Below are 23,143 nucleotides of genomic sequence, written 5' to 3' on the forward strand. Positions count from 1 at the left end.
AGGCTGCACCTAGATAAAACAGGCTGCCATTGGCAAGGTTTAATATGAGAAACCTTCCCTGAGCTCTCCCACACCAGTGTTGTGGGCTGTAGCTCCCCTGACAGTGCTGCGGCCCTCCAGCAGCTCTCCCGAGTTTGCAGGGTAATTCCCCTAAGCTCGGGTCTAAGTTCAGACCCACACCGAGAAGCAACCACAGTCACAGTCCCTTGGTGTCTGGCAGGCCACAGCTGCCGGAAATTAGCCTTTGCCAAGTGACCTTCGGCCAGGCCACGCAACCCTCATCAGGGCAGCTCAAAGCCCCAGCGCACAAGTCAGATATGAGACATCCTGGCTCCCCCCCACCCAGCTCAGCAACCTCCGGGCTTTCTGGATCTTGCCCGGGGCCAAGTGGGAAAAGACAGCTCTAAGCAACACCCCATGTCTCTGACTGTACCGGAGAAGTGTCCTTTGATGGAGTAAATTCTCAAATACTTTTTTTTTTGTTTTTTTGAGATAGGGTCTCACTCTAGCTCAGGCCGACCTGGAATTCACTATGTAGTCTCAGGGTGGCCTTGAACTCACAGTGATCCTCCTGTCTCTGCCTCCCGAGGGCTGTGATTAAAGGTGCGCACCACCACGCCCGGCTCCCAGAATCTTGTTTTTTTTTTTTTTAATTATTTGTTGCCGGGCATGGTGGCACACGCCTTTAATCCGAGTCCTCAGGAGGCAGAGGTAGAAGGATCGCCATGAGTTCAAAGCCACCCTGAGACTACATACTGAATTCCAGGTCAGCGTGGACCTGAGTGAATCCCTACCTCAACCCCCCCCCAACAAAAAAATTATTTGTTTACAAGGAGACACACAGAGAGAATGAATCAATGAATGAATGAATATGATTATATGGGTGATCCAGGGCCTCTAGCTGCTACAAACTAACTCCAGGTGCATGTGCCACTTTGAACCTCTGGCTTTATGTGGTTACTGGGCAAATGAACCATGGTCATCAGGCTTTGGAGGCTAGTGTTTTAAACACTGACCCATCTCTCCAGCCTGAGTAGATTCTCAAAAGCAGTGTAAAAGAAAGGGACATAATCGAAAAAGCTACGGACTATCTGAACAGGTATCCACACATGACAAGGAGCAGAAGGTCTTTCTAGACAGGGCTGGTTGATCCAAGGCTGACTGGGTCCTAAGAGCTAGAGACCCTGCTTCCTGCAATGCTTGCTCCCTGACAATGCCCCTCCCGCCTCCCGTTTCTGGCTTGATGTTCAAATGCTGGTTTAAATGGCACTTCCTAAGGGTGGCCTTCCCTGACCATCACTCCAACTCAGGCTCCCCAGTTCTCTTCTCCTATGTTCTTTGTTCTTCATGGCCGAAGAGAGAGATTGTGTGTTCCTGCTGAGCTTCAGGTTCCAGAGAGCAAGGGCCAGGTGTTAAGACAGTTTTTTCAGCACCCAGTAATGATAGAGAGAGAGCTGGGCATGGTGGCACACACCTTTAATCTCAGCACTTGGGAGGCAGAGGCAGGAGGATCGCCGTGAGTTCAAGGCCACCCTGAGACTACATAGTGAATTCCAGGTCAGCCTGGGCTAGAGTGAAACCCTACCTCGGGACGGGGGGAGGGGGTAGAAAGAAAGAAAAGAAAGACAAAGAGAGCTGGGCATGGTGGCACATGCCCTTAATCCCAGCATTCGGAATGTGGAGGTAGATCGCCGTGAGTTCGCAGCCACCCTGAGACTGACTACATAGTGAGTTCCAGGTCAGCCTGGGCTGGAGTAAGACCCTACCTTGAAAAGAGAGAGAGAAAGAGAGAGAGAGAGAGAGAGAATGGGTGCTCCGGGGCCTCTAGCTGCTGCTAATGAACTCCAGATGTGTGTGCCACCTGGTGCATCTGGCTACCACATAGACATAAGGTATCTAAACACAGGTGCTAAGTGATAAGGAATGAGCAGGGTTCATTCCCTCCCTGCATCACCTCCCTTCACCACAGGCAAGCAGCCTGACCGAGGCCGAGGCTGGGAAGTCGGACAGCTCTGGCTTGGAAACTCAAGTCTCACTATTTACTAACATTTGGGCACGTGAATTCCGGTTCTTAGCTTCCTCATCTGAGAAGTGGGAAAGGAGGGGGAGCATGCTGTTATAAATGTAACGTCTTTGGTAGGCACCAGTGCTCCAAGCTGGGAAATTAAACTCCAGATAAGCTGAGTTTATCTAAGGCCTGGAGTCTTGTGGAAGGCTGGGAGGTGGGGGGGGGGGGTCTCAAATGAACCTGCTTTGAGTAATGAACAAAGCTTTCTACCTTTGGGTGTGTGGACAGCTGAAGCTGAAGGGAGTCAGTTGGAAAAGACAGCTGACTATCAGCCTGCTCTGCGGGGACCCCCAAACCAAATGGAATTATAGGCGTCTTTCTGGACCCCCGGAGAGGGACGCCTCTTTGACACAGCAGCAGCATGGGCTCCAGCATGCCTACCCAATTTAGTTTGAGAGTCCAACTGATTATTTCCTTAACCCAATTAGGGAAGGGAAGGGGAGGGAAGGGGAGGGGAGGGAAGGGGAGGGGAGGGAAGGAAGGGAAGGGAAGGGAAAGGACTATTGTCCAAATGATCTGCATTCCTCCCAAGCACTCCTGACCTAAGTCTGCTCAAGGCCGCAGCAGCAGCAGCAGCAGCAGCTCAGCCTGGGTTGCAGACACAAAAGAGCTATTTGCCTGGGGCAGTTCGCAAAGCTCTCCCCAGATCAGGCTTGCTTGGCAGGCAGTCAGCAATGGGTTTGGTTCAAGGCAGACTGGAGGGGACCGAGCCAGAGCCAGGCGGGGTGACCTTGCTCTCAGCAGCAAGGCCGCAGAAGGGTGGCGACAAGAGCTAGCGAGGGATGGAAGGAGCTTCCTGACAACCCCAACGCCCTGGCTGCTGGCCTGCATCACCTGAGTCAGGAGGGAGAGTCAGCTGTCACAAGTACAGCTAGAAGCAAGCAGATGGGGACACAGAACAGATGGCCGTGGTCATGAGGGTTCAGGAGTAAATCCACCTTACAAAACCTGCTTTTGTCATCATGGCAGTTTACTTTTTTTTTTTAAATAATTACTATAAGCTACAAAAAAAAAAAAAAAAGACTAGATATAATGGAAATGTTCACAGTGGTTACTTGGGCTGGAAGATGGAAGGGGTGAAATTATGCATGATTTTCACTTTACTGCTTTTGAAAAATATTTTTATTTATTGAGTGAGTGAGAGAGAGAGAGGGGATGGGCACGCCAGGGCCTCTAGCCACGGCAAACCAATTCCAGATGCATGCGCCACCATGTGCATTTGGCTCATGTGGGTCCTGTTGGAGGATCATTGCGAGTTCAAGGCTACCCTGAGAAAACATAGTGAATTCCAGGTCAGCTTGGGCCAGAGTGAGTCCCTCCCTCGAAGAAAAAAAAAAAGCTCAATGATTATCCAAAGATACTAATTTCAAGAATGCCAACACCAGAGGAAATGTCTAGGGACATCTCTGGGGGACAGGCGGAGTTCCTTATCTCAGACTATGAAAACTACACACAGGCTGGGTGTGGTGGAGCACACCGAGGTAGGAGGATCTCCATGAGTTCAAGGCCACCCTGAGGCAACACAGTGAATGAACTCTAGGTCAGCATGGGCTAGAGTGAGACCCTACCTGGAAAAACTGAAAACGACACAGTGGACAATTCTAACACCAGAGGGGGAAGTATAAGAAACCAGGGGGAGGCGAAGTCCAAGGAAAAGAGAAGGCATTTTCTTGCTGAAGGGTGGGAAGGAAAAGCATCTCAGTCTACCCAGCAGCAACAGGTGGTTTCCAAGAAATGAGGTCAGTGTTCATGAAGAACTGGGAGCTTCTGGAGGAGTGAGGCAACTCACACCTGTAATCCCAACATGCGCGACGCAGAGGCAGGAGGATCACTATGAGTTTGAGGCCAGCTTGGGACTACCGCATGAGTTCTAGGTCAGCCTGGGCTAGTGTGAGTCCTACCTCAATAAATAAGTAATAAATGCGCAATAAAATGTCATATATACCCAGGATTCGGGAGGTAGAGGTCGGAGGATCACTGTGAGTTAGAGGCCACCCTGAGAATATAGAGTGAATTCCAGGTCAACCTGGACTAGAGTGAAACTCTACCTCAGAAAAAAAAAGTGTTGTATATAAATGAGAATATAATAATGAAGCCCATTATGCTGTAGGCTAACTAAAAACAATTTTTTTTAAATTTTTTGAGGTAAGGTCTCCAAGTGCTAGGATTAAAGGAATGCCCACCACACCCATCTTTGAAACAATTTTTTAAAAAGATATTACAATGGAATTATAAACTATGTACCTAGCAGGCATGGCAAAGGCAATATTTCTCAATGTGACATGCCAGTCCCATGATATGATTTTGTTTTTGAGGTAGGGTCTCACTCTAGCCCAGGCTCACCTGGAATTCACTACGTAGTCTCAGGTGGCCCCAAACTCACAGCGATCCTCCTACCTCTGCCTCCCGAGTGCCATGATATATGATTTTTTTAAATTTTATTTCTTTCTTTTTTTTTTTTTTGGTTTTTCGAGGTAGGGTCTCACTCTGGTCCAGGCTGACCTGGAATTAACTCTGTAGTCTCAGGGTGGCCTTGAACTCATGGCGATCCTCCTACCTCTGCCTCCCGAGTGCTGGGATTAAAGGTGTGCGCCACCACGCCCGGCTATTTATTTCTTTATTTGAAAGAGGCAGAGAGAAAGAGAGGGAGAGAGAGAGAGAATGGGCGTGCCAGGGCATCCAGCCACTGCAGACGAACTCCAGGTACATGTGCCCCCTTGTGCACCTGGCTCACGTGGGTCCTGGAGAATCGAACAGGGAAATCCCTTGACTTTGCAGGCAAATGCCTTAACCGCTAAGCCATCTCTCCAGCCCAGGATATATGATTTCTGAAGGAAGAGGTTCTATGGGACATAGTTTGGGAGACACAACATTCTAACTCTACTGTTACTTCCTAAAAGAATCCTATGTGGAGAGATGGATGCACAAGGGGGTGCAAGCATCTGGAGTTCGTTTGCAGTGGCTGGAGGCCCTGGTGCGCCCATTCTCTCTCTCTCCCCTCTCTCTCTCTCTCTCTCTCTCTCTCTCTCTCTCTCTCTCTCTTTGCCTCTTTGTCTCTCTGTCTGTGCTCTCAAATAAATAAGTACAAATAAACAAAAATTTAAAAAAAAAAGAATCCTATGTTAATACAGTAGAGTCCCTGAAGCATTTGCTCAGGAAAAACACACAGCTTTGGGAAACCCCAGGCTCACTTGATCTCAGCACAGACCACCACCTCCACCACCTTTTTGGAGGGCAAAATATTAGCATCTCAGAGACCCGCCTCGTGAAACGACAGCGATTCCGCGATGCATTTAGGGGGGCTGGCTGAGAGCGCCGCTGAGCAGGGGGAAACTCCTCTCCAGCGCATCTGTGAGACGGCAAGACTCTGGTGAAAATCCTTAGCTTGGTGCTTCATGATCTGATGACTCGTCTAAGCCCTGAGATTTACTGAAAAGCTTGCGGAGATTAAGTGCCCCAGCATCCACCTGCTGAGTTGTTCTCGCAAGAATTTCCCCACAGCCGGGGCATGAGGAGCCAGGCAGAGGCCTACAGGAGGCTGTAGATGCTGAAACAGAAACGCCTCTGGCAGCCAAAGGATGCCCACCTGCAAAGGTCCACAGATTGAGCTCAGAGTTATATGAGTCCCCCACCCCCACATCTAATACTCTGTGTGCTCAATTCTGACAGTTCTCAGTCCGTAACAGACTTGCTTCCTCTATGGAAGCCCCGTGTTGCTACTTAGAAGACTGCAGCATGGGCCAGAGGAAGGACAGCGATCTTTCTTTTCTCCCACTGAAATCTGGCGCTCTGAACTTCTCGTCCCTCACCCTCAGGATTTCATGTGTATTTGGAATTACGCTCTTTATGATGAGTAGCTTCTGAGATACACAGACTTCTCTATCTGTATCTACCCATATCCACACAGATAGATTTAAAATATGCTGCTGGGCCAGCCTGAGACTACATACTGAATTCCAGATCAATCTGGGCTAGAGTGAGACCCAATTTGGGGTGGGTGTGTGCGTGTCACTTGGAAGCTTATGTAACCAGAGGTGAGGAAATACCAGATGTAACCAAGGTGACCCACAGGAAGTAGAGACTTACAAATCTGAAAACAGAAAGGAGAGAGGGAGGGGCTATTCAGAGACCAGAGAAATAACGTGGAAGGCCCGGGCTCCCTCCTTCCCCTCTGGGCCGATTGCTTCACAAGCTTGAGAGGCATTTTCGGTAAGGCATGAACATCTCTGTGGGAACGCTCTTTCAACATTCCTCGGAAGCCAGCAATGCTAGTGACATCCCCCTCCTGCTGAAGTCGGGCCAAGCATCCTTTCAGCTGAGAGAGATCCTGTCCTGTGACATCTGTCAGTGGCCCCGTCAGCAAATGGCAGGCAAGCCAGCTCCACACAGGGCTGGAGAAATGGCTTTGTGGTTAAGTTGCTCGCCAGCAAAGCCAAAGGACCCAGGTTCGATTCTCTAGTACCCACATAAAGCCAGACGCATGAAGTGGCACGTGCATCTAGAGTTCGTCTGTAGTGGCTAGGGGCATGCCCATTCTCCCTGTCTCTCTCTTTCTCAAATAAACAACTTTGAGGGAGACTAGTGACAAAAGCCCACATTCCTGGGCCTGGTCCTCCTCCACCTCGGCCAGCTGGTCCCTACGGAGCTCACCCACCGCGGGTCACATGACTATCAACACCCGACCACGGGTCCTGCTAAGCCAACTTCCACTCTTTTCTCTGCTTTTCCTCATTCCTCCAACCTCTTTTTAACCTCTGTCAAACAGATCTTCTACAGACTCCCTGGGAGAGGTGACCTCACCTTTGGTACAGTGACGATGGATGTGAACTTTGGGCCAACTTTTCTCCTTCTTGCTTCATGGCCTTGAGTTTTTTTTTTTTTTTTTTTTTTAATTTTATTTTCTTTGCAAGTGGATAAGAGTATGTGAGTGAATGGGTGCATCAGGGCCTCCAGCCACTGCAAACAAACTCCAGACGCATGCACCCCCTTGTGCATCTGGCTTACATGGGACCTGGAGAATCGAACCTGGGACCTTAGGCTTCGCAGGCATGCGCCTTAACCGCTAAGCCATCTCTCCAGCCCTTGGGTGTGTTATCCAATTCTCTAAGCTTGGCATGTTCCATCTGTAAAATGGACCCATGATAAGAGCTGTGAGAGGACCTGGATATTGGAGGGCAACTCGCGCTCTTAGCACACAGCACACACCCATCGAAGGTGGACTGTTCGTACTGGCCAGGATGTAAGTGGTTCGGCATGACCATAGCTGTGCTAAGGATCCCTGGGACAGACCATGGGTCACAGCTTCTCCTGGCTCTTTAAACGGCTATGCAAGAAACAACTGTGTAGTGGGCCATGGTGAGTGCCAGTCAGGCCAAGATGGACCAAAACTAAATAAAGAAAATAAAGCAAGCTAGCCACCAGATGTTTGCTCTCCACCTAGGCTCAAGGGCAGTAAAGCTTTCAAGGCAGCATGACACTCTCTCCTGACCAGAATGCTCAATCTCTCCTCTAGAAATGCCTCCCTAGAGGTTTTGTGACACACAGAAAGATGTCCCCAATTGGCCTGACAAAAATTCTCCCTAGCCAGGCATGGTGGCCCACGTCTTTAATTCCAGCACTTGGGAGGCAGAGGTAGGAGAATGGCCATGAGTTTGAGGCAACCCATAGAGTACTTAAGTGAATTCCAGGTCAGCCTGGGCCAGAGTGAAACCCTACCTAAGAAAAACAACAAAACAAAACAAAAAATCTCCCTAAAACAACTCCTCCATGGGCAAAACTGTGCAAGATTATAATCTCAGCATTTGAGAGTCTGAGGCAGGAGGATAGTGAATTTGAGAACAGCCTGGGCTACATAATGAGATAGTGAACCTGTCTCAAAATCAAAGAAACAAACAAACAACCACAACAAAAAGGAACAAGAAGAAACAAACAAACTCTGAAGTGTTAAGGGTAGTGGGGTATTATTTCTGAACTGGGTTCAGGAAAAGAAACGTGTAAATACAGAAATGTCAATGTTAAAAATGCTTACAAAACTCAAGCTGGGCTGGTGGCGCAAGCCGTTAGTCCCAGCACTCAGGAGGCAGAGGTAAGAGGATCACCATGAGTTTGAAGCCATCCTGAGACTACACAGTGAATTTCCAGATCAGCCTGGGCTAGAGTGAGACCCTACCTCAAAAACCAAAAAAAAGTTCACAAAACTATACTCTATAACTCTGGAAAAACCCGAAGTTAATAGGAAAGGAGATGAATTTCAAGTCAGAGTCGTAGCTTTGTACAACTAACACATCTTTTTTTTTTTTTTTTTCCTATTTTGGTTTTTCAAGTTTTCGAGTTAGGGTCTCACTTTAGCCTAGGCTGACCTGGAATACACTATGTGTCCTCAGGGTGGCCTTGAACTCACTGTGATCCTGCTACCTTAACCTCCAGAGTACTGGGATTTAAGGCGATCACCACCACGCCTGGCTATTCCCACCTTCTTACCTGGCTCAGTGACTGGTGACCACTGGGATGTCAGCTATTGAGGGGAAGTCTGTGTGGTACCACCTTGGACCCCGAGGCTGCATGGCCACCCCTCTGCTCTGCATGTGTCTTGGCTGTGGGGCGACTTTGGAGACAGCAGATAGCAAAGTTTTGAGGCTCCAACTGTCCCACTTCTGAGGGAGTTTGGGGTGCATACTTGAGCCCTTGGAGGCCACTTCTGTACTGCTCAATGGAATCACTGTTGGGCAGGCTACCTGCCTCTCCAGATTGGTGAAAAGAGACATGTAGTACACAGCCCACGGTCAAGAGAAGGCATCCGTGAGGCACACGCTGAAGGAGGCCGGCTCGATGGGCGGGAACACATGCCTGGTACTGAAAGCCTAGTCAAAAGCCTAAGGTGGGTGAGGGCAGAGCCCTAGTGGAGGAATGCCTGCTGGTGTCCGGCTAAATGCATGTATCACGCCCACCCAACTGTCCTGTGAGCACTTTTCATGATGTTCATACCCATGTATTAATTAATGCTACTCTCACTTTTGGTTAGCAAAGCTTCTCTTTTCAGCTGGCAGTGACCACTAGGATGACTCAAAAGGCACCATACTGGGGCTGGAGGGATGGTTTAACAGTTAAGGCATATGCTTGCAAAGCCAAAGGACCCTGGTTCAATTCCCCAGGACCCATGTAAGCCGGGTGCACGCATGTGGAGTTTGTTTTCAGTGACTGGAAGCCCTGGCGGGCCCATTCTCTCCCTGTTTCCTCCTCCCCTCCCTCCCTCTTTCTCTGTCAAGATAAGCAGTTTGGATAGATCTCAAAAGCACACAGTAAGGGCTGGAGAGATGACTTAGCAGTTAAGGCACTTGTCTACAATGCCAAAGGTTCGATTCCTCAGGACCCACGTAAGCCACATGCACAAGGTGGGACATGCGTCTGCAGTTCACTCATAGCATTGGCTAAATGCCCTAGGGTGATCATTCTCTCTCTAGCTGCCTCTTTCTCTCCCCCCCCCCAACAAATAAATAAATAAAACAAGATTAAAAACCAAAACAGGCCGGGGGTGGTGGCGCACGCCTTTAATCCCAGCACTCGGGAGGCAGAGGTAGGAGGATCACTGTGAGTTCAAGGCCACCCTGAGACTACAGAGTGAATTCCAGGTCAGCCTGGTCTAGAGTGAAATCTTACCATGAAAAAAACAAAACATAAACAACCAAACAAAAAATGAGCTGGAGAGATGGCTTAGCAATGAAGGCACTTGCCTGCAAAGCCTAAGGACCCTGGTTCAATTCCCCAGAACCCACATAAGCCAGAAGCACATAGTGGCAAATGCACATGGGGTTCATGTGCAGAGGCTGGAGGGCCTAGCGTGTCCATTCTTTCCCCACCCCTCTTCGCCTCTTTCTCATTCTCTCTCAAATAAATAAAATTTAAAAATATCTATTTATCTAGAGCCAGGCATGGCGGTACGCACCTTTACGCCCAGCACTCAAGAGGCAAAAGACTGGGGCCTTCATGACCTCACAGTGAATCTAACCCCAGTGAGGAGGGCCCCAAGGAATTGGGTCCAGAGGCAAGGGGATAAAAGAGTATAATCTGTTATACACACACACACACACACACACACACACATAATATAAAATGAAACAAATTTTTAAAACTAAAAATTGTTAAGCATAAAAAAAATAATTGTGTCTGTGCCCACATACATGGGCATGCCAGGGTCTCTCGCCCCGCTGCAAAGGAGTGCCACTTTGCATCCAGCTTTACATGAGTGCTGGGGAACTGAACTCAGGCTGTGGACTTTGCAAGCAAGTACATTCAACCACTGAGCCATCCCCCCAGGCCCTATTTTTTTTTTTCTTTACCATTTTCTAAACAGACAAATTCTCTCCCCCCCCCCCTCTCTCTCTCTCTCTCTCTGTGTGTGTGTGTGTGTGTGTGTGTGTGTGTGTGTGTGTGTGTGTAATAACCCAACAATGCCACCTCCTTCTGCCAGGTGCGAGCATTCTGAAGAACCTCTGGCTGTGCTCCCTTGACCCAAGGGGCTGAGCGATTTAGGAACACAAAGAGCAAGTCAAGGGCAAGGGCACAGGGCCAGCCGCGGCCTTGGGTGCCCTCCCTTCTCTTCCCTTAGAAAGCACAGGCTTTTCCAACCAACCAGGGTGCCCTGCCAAGTTCTCGTCCCATGCTTGGGAGGCCGGAATGTGACCTAGGGCACACATTCCCGTTTTCTCCCGGGGCCACGGGGACACAAGCCCTACAGACTGCAGAAGGCTGTGCCGCTCCCGGGTGCCCGCTGGGTGCTGTGTGCGCACCACGCACTTTGGTATTCCAAGGGCTCCTCCACGTGCCAAGTCCCGACTCAGCATTCTCGCTAGCCTAAAAAACACAGGCAAGGAGCAGGGTCTTGCGGTGCCAGTCCGTAATCCTACCTACACAGGAAGCTGGGGCAAAAGGATTGAAAATTCAAGGCTAGTCTCGGCTATCATCTGAGTTGAAATTCAGCTTGGGTGTAATTTTTATTTATTTATTTAATTTATTTGAGAGCGACCAGACAGAGAGAGAGGCAGATAGATAAGAGAATGGGTGCGCCAGGGCCTCCAGCCACTGCAAACGAACTCTAGATGAATGTGCCCCTTGTGCATCTGGCGTATAAGGGTCCTGGAGGAATTGAGCCTCAAACCAGGGTCCTTAGGCTTCACAGGCAAGTGCTTAACCACTAAGCCATCTCTTCAGCCCTTGGGTGTGATTTTTGTTTGTTTGTTTCTTGAGGTAGGGTCTCACTCTAGCCCAGGCTGACCTGGAATTCACTATGTAGTCCTAGGTTGGCCTGGAACTCATGGCGATCCTCCTACCTCTGCCTCCTGCTGGGGTTAAAGGTGTGTGCCACCACACCTGGCTCATGGGTGTAATTTAATGGGACCTTCTCTCAAAACAACAGAGAGAACACAGTGGTAGAGCACTTGCAAGGATCACTTCTGAGCCTTTTGGCTAAGATCAAGTGTAACACAGGAGACCAGAGGCACCCTCCTCAGTATCAGGAGTGAATGAATGAATGGATGAATGGATGATTTTGCTGCATTGTAGCAAAAGCTGGAGAGCTGGACCCTATCTGGAATAAAATCCAGGCCCCCAGTTTCCAACCTTCTTGTTTGGTCTTCCATCAGGTCTGTACGTACCTGCTGGACATCTCATGTCACCTTTGTCATCAACTCCACCTTGTACAGTAAGCCTCAGGACACTCACTTCCAGGAAGGAGCCACAAGGACTAACTGCTTAGGGAGTCACTTGAAAATCATCCTGTCTCACCCCATGCTTGGGAGGCCAGAATGCCACCTAGCGCATACATTCCCGTTTCCTTGAGGCTGATGAAGATGACCACGCCTGGGCTGAAGAGATGGCTTATTGATTAAGACGCTGGATCAAAGGATCCAGGCTCAATTCCCCAGGACCCATGTAAGACAGACACAGGTGGCGCATGCGTCTGGAGTTTGTTTGCAGCAGCTGAAGTCCCTGGCATGCCCATTCTCTATCTGCCTCTATCTCTTTCTCTTAAAATAAATTAATTAATTAAAAACAAAAAGATGGCCACGCTACACAGCATGCAGCCTTTGGGAATAGAAAAGTCATCAACGGTATTAAGCAGCAATGAAGCCACAGCTTTATGGCTTGTCAGCCAGGCTAAATGCACCAACTGGTGCAACAGTGGCATGTCTGTTATGGGGGAAACCAACTGCTTTCTGACTGGACTTGAGCGAGGCCCACTCAACAGGAGGGAATTCATGCCAGGTACTGAAAACCTAGTCAAAAGCCTATGGCTGAGTCCTAGAGGGGAAATGACTACTGTTGTCTGGCTGACCAAACTGCCCAGGAAGCACTTCTCTCAATGTTCATACCCATATATTAATGCTATTCTCATTTTTGGTTAGAGAAGCTTCCATTTTCAGGTGGCAATGACTCAGAAGGCACCATGGCGCTAAGAAGTGACAGAGGAGTGCTCAGTACTGAAACATCTCTATCACACCTTCCAAGGCTCAGGGTCCAATGTAGAAGAGGTGGCGGAAAGAATGTAAAAGCCAAAGGAAGGGTAGGACTCCTTACAATGTACTCTTCCAGACACAAAATGGCCTGTATATCCATGACCTCACAGCGCCTGACACTATCTAAACAAGACCATCATAATAGGATGGAAAAGATCATGACATCAAAATAAAAGAGACTGATTGACAGGGGGAAGGGGATATGATGGAGAGTGGAGTTTCAAGGGGAAAGTGTGGGGAAGGAGGGAATTACCATGGGATACTTATGGAAGCTGTGAAAAACAAAGAAAAAAATTATTTTATTTAGTTATTTATTTGACAGAGAGAAAGAGGGAGGGAGGCAGAAGGGCTGGAGAGATGGCTTAGCGGTTAAGTGCTTGTCTGTGAAGCCTAAGGCTTCCGGCTCCAGGCTTGATACCCCAGTACCCATGTAAGCCAGATGTATAAGGTCGCAAATGCATCTGGAGTTCATTTGCAGTGGCTGGAGATCCCGAGGCGCCTACCCCCCACCGCGCCGCTTTCTCACTCTATCGCTCTCAAATAAGTAAACAAACAAAAAAAGAAAAAAGAAAAAAAAAGGAGGAGAGTGAGAGAGAGAGAATGGATGTGCCAGGGCCTCCAGTCACTGCAAATGAACTCCAGACACATGTGCCACCTTGTGCATCTGGCTAACATACATGGGTCCTGGGGAATCGAACCTGGGTCCTTTAGCTTTTTGCAGGCAAATTAACTACTAAGCCATCCCTCCAGCCCTAAGTGAGACATTTCTATTTCACCCACCAAGCCTCAGGGACCACTGGCGAGGTGATGGCAAGACTGTAAGAGCCAAAGAAAGGGAACGACTGCTTACAAAACTGTCTCCTAGACACAAGGTGCCTTAGACATTCATGACTCCACAGTGGCTGACACTGCCTACACAAGACCTACGTGGGGGCGGGGGAGGGGAACCATGACATCAAAGTAGAAGAGACGCTACTTGGAAAGTAGGGGTTTGCTGGGCATGGTGGCGCACACCTTTAATCCCAGCACTTGGGATGCAGAAGTAGGAGGATCAGCATGAGTTTCAGGCCACCCTGAGATTACAGAGAGAATTCCAGGTCACCCTGGGCTAGAGTGAGACCCTACCTCAAAAAAAGAACAAAATAAAAAGACAAACAAAAGATCTACAATAGGCAGACACAACTGGCCTGGATACCTTCTTCCTGGTACGAGTGGTGAGTGTGTTTTATGACAGAGAACAGCCCCAGGGGTACAGAAACCTCGTGTTTGTTTTCCTTTGCTGTACTGTGGACTCAACTTAGGTCCCTAGGCATGCTAGGCCAAGTGCACTGAGCTAGATCCCCAGCTTTTTTCTTTCATTCTTTTAAGTTTTAATTTACAAACATAGAAAGACAGAGAGACTGGCTGCACCAGGGCCTCTAGCTGCTGCAAACCAACTTCAGGTGCATGTGTCACCTTGTGCTTCTGGCTTTATGAGAATACTGGGTAATCGAACCCAAGTTGCTAGACTTCACAGGCAAGTGCCTTAACTGCCAAGCCATCTATCCCTTCCCTTTTCTTCCTTCCTTCCTTTCTTCCTTTTTTTTTTTTTTTTCCTTTTTTGATGGGGAGGCCAGTCTTACTTTGTAAGTCAGACTGGCCTGGAATTCATGCCCATCTTGACTCAGCCACTCAAGTTGCTGGGATTACAGGCTTGCACAACCAGGTCTAGCTCCTAGCCAAACTGCTGTACACATTAAGAGAGGAATGCTTAGCCCGGTGTAAGGAACTTGAGAGTGAATACTGGAAGAGGGAAAAGAATGAATGCAGGCTTCACAGGTCAGCACTTTTAACTCCAGGGCAGAAGATGGAGCTGGGATTAGATCCCGTCACCATCCATCTGTTGGAGGGCAGCAAGACAGGAAAGCCCTGAGCCGCCTCTCTCCCCAACAAGACAGTCCTCTATCCAGGCGATGGCAAAGGCCACGTTACTTCAAGGTGAGTTACCCACACAGGTACAGCACCAGGCATGGTCAGGACCAAACAAGACAGCTGTGGCCTGATAACAAGCTGTTCCCAATGCCCAGAGCCAAGAGCACCCCCGGCTGCACTGCCCTGGTGGTTCAGGGTGGTGTAGGGAGAACATCGCTCTCACAGAACAAATGTAAACACAGGCTACGGTGTCATGGATAACGTGGATACTTCCAATTTTCCCGACCTGTCCTCTATCCCTTGCTAAAATGTTCTTTTTGGACGGGTTTACATTCAAACACTGGCAGGAGAAAGTGATTTCGAGACATCTGGACCCTGTGTGCTGTGGGTCCCCATCTGTAAAATGGGCGGAATGCTAGCACTACGTCCAAGACGGGAGTTAGATGCCATCATACGCCGAGGGCGACGGCACATGTGAAGGGCGTCAAGCAGCAACTCCTATCGTCGTCATCACTCAACGCTGGCTTCCTACACAGGCAAGCTACCTGTGGGGAGGTGTGCGTATGTGACGGGCGCACATGTTCATGCTCATGTGGCAATGTGGGCGCGTCTGCAGCGGCCAGAGATCATCGGGTGCCCTCCCCCTCATCACTCATCCACCTGTTTTTTCCTCGCAACTGAATCTCTTAAATGATTCCAGAACTTGCTATTTACAACTGGCAGAGATTCTCTGCTCTGCTCCCTGCAGCTCTGGGATTACAGATGTGTGTGACCACACCTAGCTGTTTATGTGAGCGCTGGAAATTCAAACTCGGGTGGTCTCAGGTTCCTTCAGGCCCTTGTGTGCGGTCTGTTCGCTTAACTGCTGAGCCATTTCTCCATCCCTGAACGCATTTTTTAAAAAAAAAAAAAATTATTTTGAAGTAGGGTCTCACTCTAGCTCAGGCTGACCTAGAATTCACTACGTCTTCTCCAAGTGGCCTCGAACTCTCGGCGATCCTACCTCTGCCTCCTGAGCGCTGGGATTAAAAGCGTGTGCCACCATGCCTGACCTAAAGGCAAGTTTTGTCGTTGCTGTTTTAGAAGACATATGTAATAAATGAAGTCACACAAAATATCTTATACTGGGGCCAGAGATGGCTCAGTGGCCAAAGCTCTTGCCTGGGAAGTTGAAGGACCCAGGTTCGATTCCCCAGTGCCCACAAAGAGCCAGATGCCCTGGAAGAACAAAGAAATAGAAACTCAGTCTCACACAGCTAAGGTCCTCTCAATGTACAACGAAGTAGTTTCTGAAAGTGTGGGAAATGCACCCGATGGTAGGCGTTTAGCAGATCTTAAATCTGGGGCAAGGTGAGAAGACCCTGTGTAACTTCCATCCAAGACGACAGTGAGCCGGTGGTCTGGGGGAAAAGCCTCTGACCTGTAGTGTCCCCAGAGCTCAAAGAAACAGATCTTCCAGGTCACATCTAGCAGGGCTTGTCAACATGGCTTTGGAAGGGTGGGATTCCCACCTCCCAAAGTACTCCAAAATCCCTTGAATTCACAAGGACTTCCATGGGCCCAAACAGCATTAAAACAGATGTAAAGACTGTGAAATGAGCGCAAGTCAAAAGGTGAGAAGAGTGCTGGAGAGTTGGCCCAGCAATTAAGGCACTTGTCTGCAAAGCCTAAGAACCTCTAGGTTCGATTCCCCAGTACCCATGTAAGCCAGATGCACAAGGTGGCGCATGGGTCTGGAGTTCATCTGCAGTGGCTGGAGGCCCTGATGCACACGTGCAAGCGCTCTCTGCTCTCAAATAAATAAATAAGCACACCTTTCATCCCAGCACTCTGGTGGCAGAGGTGGGAGGAGAATAACTGTGGGTTCAAGGCTAGTCTGAGACTACAGAGTGAGTTCCAGGTCAGCCTGGGCCAGAGCAAGACACAATGTCAAAAAACAAAAACCAGGGCTGGAGAGATGGCTTAGCGGTTAAGCGCTTTCCTGTGAAGCCTAAGGACCCTGGTTCGAGGCTCGATTCCCCAGCACCCACGTTAGCCAGATGCACAAGGGGATGCATGCGTCTGGAGTTCGTTTGCAGTGGCTAGAGGGCCTGGTGCGCCCATTCTCTCTCTGTCTCTCTATCTGCCTCTTTCTCTCTGTGTCTGTCACTTTCAAATAAATAAAAATAAACAATAAAATTAAAAAACAAAAACCAAACAAACCAACCAAAGAAAGTGACAAGGACAAGTTTTGTCTACTTCTGATGTTCATTTCAGGATAGATTCAGGGAGGAAAATGGAACTTCCTGACAGAGGAAGGATTGTGTAGATTCCTGTTATCGAGACTCAACCTGTAGTCATTTTCTGAAGCTCTTGAGGCTGTACTTTGGTCCAGAAAGTACACCTGCCTCTGTGGGTAACTGTTTTCCTAAGACCCCGCCCAGCATTATCTGAGAGGACAGCGGAGGAGGCTCCTCCCCCAGGGCCTGGGTCAGCGGCAAGCATTGCCTTGGCTGAGCAAGGAGGCGCCCCGCAGAAGCAAAGGGCCTGATGTAGGGTTCCTGGGAAGCACTTTTGCATGTCCCAGGGAAGTCCCTCCCTCTGGGCTTTTTCACACTGCAGTGAGCATGGTCCCACCACACCACACGCTAGCCTTGGAATGCATGCCTGCAAGACGCTCAGCATGATCATGGTGCTGGAAAGAAGTGACCGGAGTGCTCAGCACTGCAATTATCTCTATCACACCTTCCAAGGCTCAGGGTCTATTGCAGAAGAGGTGGCAGAAAGCATGTAAGAGCCAAAGGAAGGGTAGGACTCCTTACAACATGCTCCTCCTGACACAAGATGGCCTGGATATCCATGACCTCAGAGTGCCCGACACTACCTACACAAGACCATCGTAAGAGGAGGAAAAGATGATGACATCAAAGTAAGAGAGACTGATTGAGAGGGGGAGGGGATATGATGGAGAGTGGAGTTTCAAAGGGAAAAGTGGGGGGAGGGAGGGCATTACCATGGGATATTTTTTTATAATCATGGAAGTTGTTAATAAAAATTTGAAGAAAAAAAAAAGACGGTCAGCCTGGTGACCGGGAAAGTTACTGTACAAGTGACCAAGACTACAAAAGAAGCCAGCGTGCGGGGGTGAGACTGTGACGCCCGGAGGACAGAGCTCGCAGGACAGAAAGGTAAACCCTGCTTCTAGCGTGAGTATCCCCAACTTGCTCCATCTAGTTAGTTCAAGGGTTAAATAGTTTATTAACTTTAAACCTAGGTAAATGCATTTTGGGAGAAGGAAAAACAAAGTAGCTCTAGGTTTTATGCTCGACACTCGAGATGACACAAACCAGAAAAATTATTACCAAGAGCCTCTCCCTGCCCCAAAGTGGCCATGGTGTACCCTCACTACGCACAGGGTCAAGGGCACTGGGGTCCGCACTGGACTGCCCTGTGTGAGGTGACACCCTGTGCTTAACAGAAAGGTCAGGACCAAAGAGGCCCAAGGAAGGGGGGGATCCCTAGGGATTGTAGGGTGACTTCCACGGAAGCTTCAGGGCCAGGAAGGAGGATGAAGGGTTCGGCACTGGACGAAGGTGGTCTAGGAGGGAAAAGAAGGAGAGATTTCTCCTCAGCCATTTGGATGGGAGGATGCCCGCGCCCTCCCCCAGGTCAGGGTGCCTCCCAAGGGTCATCTCTCCTGTTCATGAGCTCCATGTGGGTCCACACAGCCATGTGGGTGTGTATTTGGGGGAGTCTCTAGTGAGGTTAACTGAGGCAGGAAGAACCACTTGGAGCGTCAGCATTCATTCTTCCTGCCTGTACATGCAACGTGACAGCTGGTCCCCGCTCCGGACAACATGCCTTCCTGCCCCACAATCGGCTGTATCTCCTTGAACATGAGCTGAAATAAACTTTTCTTGTCTGGTGTTTTGTCATAGCAGTAAGAAACAACAACAAAAAACAAACCTGACAGACCAGGGCCTGACTGTGTCAGGAACTCCAGGCCATGGTGTTTGCGGGGAAGCTTACTGTTAGCGCAGCAGATCTTTAAGCAAGGAAGTGATGCAATCTAAACTCTGTCTACTGTGGGAGAACCACACCACACAGCAGCTTAGGGTGAGAACTTATATCATCAGCTCAGGAATGCACTGCCATTACTAACTTGCATCCAGCATCAAGATTCACTTCCATGGTGTTACATTTTCCACACTGTCATATGAGGCTAAACCAGACTTTCCCACCTGAGGAAGTGCGTTCATCCTGTCCCCAACATGTCAGCTTTCCTTGTGCATCCGTCACAAGTGGGGTGACGGCTAGAGGTGTTATGACGGGTACACAGCCCGTGTATAAACATGCTTTGCTCTTGTCTGGCAACATTCAACGAAGAGTGAATGCTGGGCTGGAGATATGGCTCAGCAGTTAAGGCACTTGGGGGGCAAAGCTAAAGGACTCAGGTTTGATTCCCCAGTACCCATGTAAAGCCAGATGCAAAGTGGCGCTTGTATCTGGAGTTCATTTGCAGTGGCTAGGGGCCCTGGCACACCCTGACACTTTCCTCTGGCCGCCTCCTGTAGTGGTTTAAGTATAAAACGTACCCCATAGCCCGACATGTTTGCGATCAAGCTTCTCACTTAAGTCCCCAGGTGGTGGAGCCTCTGGGAGGTGCAGACTTGCTGGAGGAGGTGTGTTGCTGAGGGCGGACACTGTGGGCCGGGCCAGTCCAGCCCAGCGAGGGCTCACAGCTAGCTCCTTCCAACTGCTCCTGCCCTGCTCTTGAGCCAGTTCCCATGCTTTCTCCACAACGATCAAACGTCCCCCTGAAATTGGAAGCCTGAAATCTTTACCCTCCCATAAGCTGCCTCTGGTTTGTCCCAGTGATGAAAAGGCAACTGCCACACCTTCAACCCTGTGCACGACGCATGTGCGTTTGCACACGCATACATAAGACCCACACACATTGACTCACACACCATTCCACACATACTCTGCACAAACACACCCGCCAAAGCAAGTCAGCTTTCCTCTTCCCTCTCAAAAGGGGCCCATCAGGTCTTAAGTGACGTGCAGAAACGGCAATCACTTGAGCCATGTTCAATAAGGAAGCCCAATTTCCAGGGAGGCCCTCACTACCTTCATTCAGTCACAACTTCTAGAAAAGCACCCAGACCACACAGGTCCACGCCTCCAACCCCCACCCTCCTTTACAGAAAAGGTATCCAAATACTGGCCTTAAACTTCTAATCCTTCAGTCTCCTGAATGTTGACTTACAGGTGATTTTTTAATCTTTTTTCTGAGGTAGGGTCTCACTCTAGCCCAGGCTGACCTGGAATTCACTGTGTCGTCTCAGGGTGGCCTCACACTCATAGCAATCCTCCTGCCTCTGCCTCCCGAATGAAAGGCGTGTGCCACTGCCACCAGCATAGGTGTTTTTTGTTTTGTTTTGTTTTTTTTCCTGAACTGAACACCAAGATCTAATTGCTTCTGCAGATGCCTGGGTTGCGCTGCACCTGGGCCATTCAGCTCTGGGAACAGCAGGGGAGCAGGGGGAAAGTTATGCCACCACGAGGTTGGTCAGCTGGTCAAGGAAAAGAGAAAAAGGTGTGGCTGGAAGACGGTCACTCCTTGAGGAGGCCAAGACCAAGGACATGGGGACTCTTTCAACAAAGAGTTCCTGTGTATACCGGTGCAGAGGCACTGGATGAGAGATTTGTCTATGTTGGGAGCTGGCTGTGTTAAGAACCCAGGTGCCCCAATGGGACTTCTCCTTTTCTGCCAAGGGTTGACAAACCAGTTGAGAAACCCAGTTGAGAACACCTCTCCCCCAAATTCACATCCACCTAGAACCTCAGAATGTGGCCTGACTTGCAAACAGGATCTTTTCAGAGATCTAGTTAAATTACAATAGGGTCATGGGGCAACACTGAGGCAGAGATGGTTGGTGGTAGCAGCTCAGAACCAGGACTGCCAAGTGCAAGCTTGTAAACCCGGCACTGGAGAGCCTGAGGCAGGAAGAAAGGCCTGGGGCTGCAGAGATGGCTCAGCGGTTTAGGGGCTTGCCTGCAAAACCTAACAACTGGAGTTCAATTCCCCAGTACCCACATAAAGCCAGATGCACAAAGTGGTGCATGCATCTGGAGTTCATTTGCAGTGGCAGGAGACCCTGGTGCACCCATTCTCTCTTTGCTTCTCCCCCTCTGTCCCTCTGTTTAAAAAAAAAAAAAAAAAGAGCCTTGAACACACAGCAAGTTCCAGGCCAGCCTGAGCTACACAGCAAGACTCTTATCTCAAAAATAAATAAATAAGCAAAGCCGGGCATGGTGGCACACGCCTTTAATCCCAGATCTCCGGAGGCAGAGGCAGGAAGACCGCCGTGAGTTGGAAGCTACCCTGTACCCTGGGCTACAGTGAGACCCTACCTCGAAAAACCAAAATATATAAATAAGATAGACGGCCATCTGGAGCCTGGACTTCAGAGAGAGGCTGGTCCCTGCCAACACCTTGACCTGGAATTTTTAGCGTGCAAAACTACATGGGAGTGAGTAACTAAATAGCTCTGCTGCCCGAAGCCCTTCTGCCTGTGTTACCCCAGGAAACCATCCATGACCACTCTTCCACTTGGGAAGGACACTCACAGGCCCAAGACACCGGTGTGCACCAGGCTTTCCCAACTTCCCAGTGGCCACCAGCACAGCTGGGAGGGGAGGAGACCTGGAGTCACATCAGCTGTCCCCACCTTCTACCACAGGAGGCCACCAGGCAGGCAGCTTTTGTTTTCTCCCTCAGCCTTCCAGTTTGCAGGCTCTTTCAAAGAGATAGGCATGATGGTACTTAAATTCCCCTCCCTCCCTCCATCCTTCCTCTCCTTCCCCTCTCTCAAGTGCTTCTTCTTGAGACAGGATCTGACCGTGGTAGCCCCTCACAGGCTCACTATGTAGTCTAGGCTGGCCTTGAACTTCTGGCAAATCCTCTTGCCTTCGCCTCCTAAGTGCTGGGATCACAAGTGCCGGCCACTGACCCCTTTTAAATTCCAGTCATTCACTTCTTAGTCTCTATAATACTATTTACTGTATGCATCACAATCCGTACTATTGCATAAACTGTACTTCCAGTATTGCCGTTTACCTTATATTCCTTTACATAGAGTTACCACTTCACTGCTTTTTTCTTTCTCTTTCCCGAGGTAGGGTCTCATTATAGCCCAGGCTGACCTGAAATTCACTATGCAGTCTCAGGGTAGCCTCGAACCCCCGGCGATCCCAAGTGCTAGGATTAAAGGCATGCGCCACCACGCCCAGCCACTTCACTGTTCTTACTTAAATAAATTTATCCTGATGGGCTCTACCACTGAACTAGCCCCAGCCTAATAAATTTTATTTATTTATTTACTTATTTATTTTCGAGGTAGGGTCTCACTCTCTAGTCCAGGCTGACCTGGAACTCACTATAAATCCTAGGCTAGCCTTGAACTCACTGCAATCCTCTTACCTCAGCCTCCCAAACTCTGGGATTAAAGACGTACACCACCAAGCCCAGTTTAATAAACTTATTTTGAAAGGAAGTGTTTGTTTCATCGTTATTACAAGTGGAAAGTCAGCATCGTTTATGTTATGCACAACCTGCTATAGGATGGGTCTTTGAAGTGCACACTGGAATACCCAGTATTTTGAAAAGGCCCAAGCATGTACCGCTTAATGTCATCTCGGGTGTCAAGACACTGGGATCAGTGACGACTCTCCACACAGCTGGAGGGGAGCTGTGGACGCGACATCCGAAGTTCACGATCTCCAGTCCCCACCCCCACAAGGTGAAGGGCAGGAGCATAGATTGCGAGGCACCGAGAGCCCCGAGTTCTCACGAGGTGCATCCAGAGGACACCGATTCCAGAGCCAAGGAAGATTCTAAACAGCAGATCTGCGAGTGACCGGGGCGGGGAGGCACTGACCTTCTCGCGCAGGGTGCAGTGGACGTCCGAGGCGACGCGCCCTTCCCACCACGGCTCATCCATCCCCGCCGCCGCGCCGCGCCGCGATCGGAGCTCACCGGGCTCTCGGGGTGCACCCTGCGAAGACACCCGCAACTTCAGCGGTCGGAGCGCTCCTGGAGCCCGGCGACCCCCGGCCCTCCGCATCCCCACCTTCGCTGGTCCCGGACGCGCACCCCGTCCACAGCCCCAAGCCGCGGTCGCCTCCGGTCCTGTGGTGTCCCCTCCCCTCTAGCTGCAACTGCAACAACTTGCAAAATTTCTTTCTTTTCTTTTTTCTTTTTTTGCAAAAGTTGCGGAGTTGTCGACTGCGCTCCCTCGGCCCGTGTCCCCAGGGTCTCCGGCGACGGCGGTCACCCGGCTCGAGTCCCCAACTCCTCCCACACACACACACCCCCCCCCCCGCCGCCCAGCCTTTGTCCTGGCTCCCACATCCTGCCCCGGAGCCGGGGAGAAACTCACGCATCCCTCTGCGGGCGTGGGGCGGCTGCGAGCGTCGGGGCTCCAGCTCCGTGCCCGGCCCGCGGGGGGTCCTCGGGTGGCCCACCCGCGCGGCTGGCGCTGCTCCCCGGGGGCGCTCGGCTCCGCAGCCCCGCCGGCCCGGCCGCCGCCTCCGCCTCCGCCTCCGCCGCGCCCCTGCGTGCGCTCGGGTCCCGCCGCGCCGCGCCGCGCAGCTCCGGGCCGCCGGGGGC

At 50.1% G+C, this 23,143-nt stretch overlaps 1 protein-coding gene across 1 annotated transcript in view; it reads right to left on the bottom strand.

The window, feature by feature from the left end:
- Ccnjl (cyclin J like) overlaps positions 1-22,935 on the bottom strand; it is a 58,825-nt gene extending 35,890 nt beyond the window's left edge. Inside the window, exons 1-2 of the mRNA XM_004661056.2 lie at positions 22,914-22,935; positions 22,413-22,529 (exon numbers count right to left, since the gene is read on the bottom strand). Coding sequence (XP_004661113.1) covers positions 22,413-22,475 — 63 coding nt within the window. The 5' untranslated portion in view covers positions 22,476-22,529; positions 22,914-22,935. The remainder of the gene's footprint in view (positions 1-22,412; positions 22,530-22,913) is intronic.
- Positions 22,936-23,143: the final 208 nt, after the last annotated feature.

Source organism: Jaculus jaculus, chromosome 6, assembly GCF_020740685.1.
Source record: "Jaculus jaculus isolate mJacJac1 chromosome 6, mJacJac1.mat.Y.cur, whole genome shotgun sequence".
Classification (NCBI taxonomy): domain Eukaryota; kingdom Metazoa; phylum Chordata; class Mammalia; order Rodentia; family Dipodidae; genus Jaculus; species Jaculus jaculus.